General features: G+C 59.9%; 1 protein-coding gene across 1 annotated transcript; it reads right to left on the reverse strand.

Moving 5' to 3' along the window:
* Positions 1-484: 484 nt before the first annotated feature.
* Positions 485-1,102, reverse strand: VDAG_00117 (uncharacterized protein; the record flags this gene model as incomplete). The annotated part of the gene is made up of 3 exons (XM_009651494.1): positions 485-557; positions 615-870; positions 961-1,102. 3 exons carry the CDS (start codon positions 1,100-1,102, stop codon positions 485-487), a joined length of 471 nt encoding a protein of 156 aa, XP_009649789.1.
* Positions 1,103-1,423: the final 321 nt, after the last annotated feature.

The raw sequence follows: 1,423 nt of genomic DNA on the forward strand, positions 1-1,423 counted from the left end.
GTTTCTAGCCTAGGGGAGGCGTCCAGATTTTGTCGTCTCAACAGATCGACCCCTGTGGGAGCTATAGCAGTATAGTATAGGCAAATACGAGGCAATCTTTCAACTGATCTCGAGCCTGCGTCGGATTGTTTTTAAATGGTGAAATATGTTGCTAGTGAACAAAGTTGGACTGAACTCGGTACTTTGTCTAGGTAGCTGGAGAGAGCGGGTTCCCATCTGCCATGTCTACATATCCAACCAATGCTTTCGCCACAGGCCAATGCCGGTTTTGTTTGTTCCCTTCAAACCGCCGGTTTGTCTTTCGACCCTTCTGGTCCATCCCAACAATCAACTGATTTGGTATCCCGTAAACGCTTCTATGCATATACTACTGTATCCCCAACGCCCAATGTCCCTTCCGCATTCCAGCCAATACGCCACGAAGGGCCGCCCAAACATCTCTCGGCGGGATGCTGACCTGCGGCCCGAAGCAAGCAAAGCAGCCTTACAGTTGAATCTCGTTGTTGAGGAGTCTAACCTCCTCGCCCGGCTTGAAGGGAGGGAGACCGACATAGGGGCTGCGACTCGTGTTAGTGATTTATGTCTCCTAAACAACGGGCGGAGAAAAAACTCACCATCCGTCGCATCGGAACGCGTCGCCCAGGGCGCAGTTGCCGCAGCTGCCGACCTTGCCCTGGACGGTAAAGTCAACCTCGGCCAGATCGTCAGCGGCCAGCTTGACGTTGGCGGCCTGCTTCTGGATGGCGCCGAGCTGGGCGTCGGCGGCGGCGCGCTTCGCAGCGTCCTCGGCCGCCAGCCTCTCCGCCAGACCGCAGCTGCAGTCCTTGCAGGCGCGGCGGCGCTTGCCGGCCTTGGGAGCACACTCGGGGGCTGCAGCGTAGTGTCAGTGGATTGTGTCATTTCTCTTGCAGGGACTAACAGGTGGAAAGAATGAAACGTAGAGAGACGCGAGTGACGTACGGATGTTGACAGGGCGCATCAGATCCTCCTCGGTCAGTAGAGTATCCTCGTCGATGAGATCGTCGTCGTCGTCATCGCCAAAGTCGTCGTCGAGGTTGACGAAACCCACACCGGCGGGGGTGCTCTGCACGGGGGGCGCCATCGACACGGTCGTGGGCTTGCCGCCCAGCGAGACGGTGGCGGCGCCGACGGCAGGCCCGGCGTCGCTCTTCTTGTTCTTTCTAAACTTCAGGCCCAGGGACACGCTCTCGCCGGCGTCGCCGTAGTCGGGCTTGGCGAGCGCGCCCGAGGCATCGGCGACCAGGCCACTGAGTACGGCCTCCTTGGTGAGGGCCTGGACCTCGGTCAAGGCGCCGGCGGATCCGCCTTCCTGGGCGCGCAGCTGGCCGCCCGGTCGCAGGGCCTCGGCGACCTGGCCGAATAGGGCGCGGTTGTTAAGCAGGAGCGGTGTGGACTCGGGAAT

Source organism: Verticillium dahliae, genomic scaffold (assembly GCF_000150675.1).
Source record: "Verticillium dahliae VdLs.17 supercont1.1 genomic scaffold, whole genome shotgun sequence".
Taxonomy (NCBI): Eukaryota; Fungi; Ascomycota; class Sordariomycetes; order Glomerellales; family Plectosphaerellaceae; genus Verticillium; species Verticillium dahliae.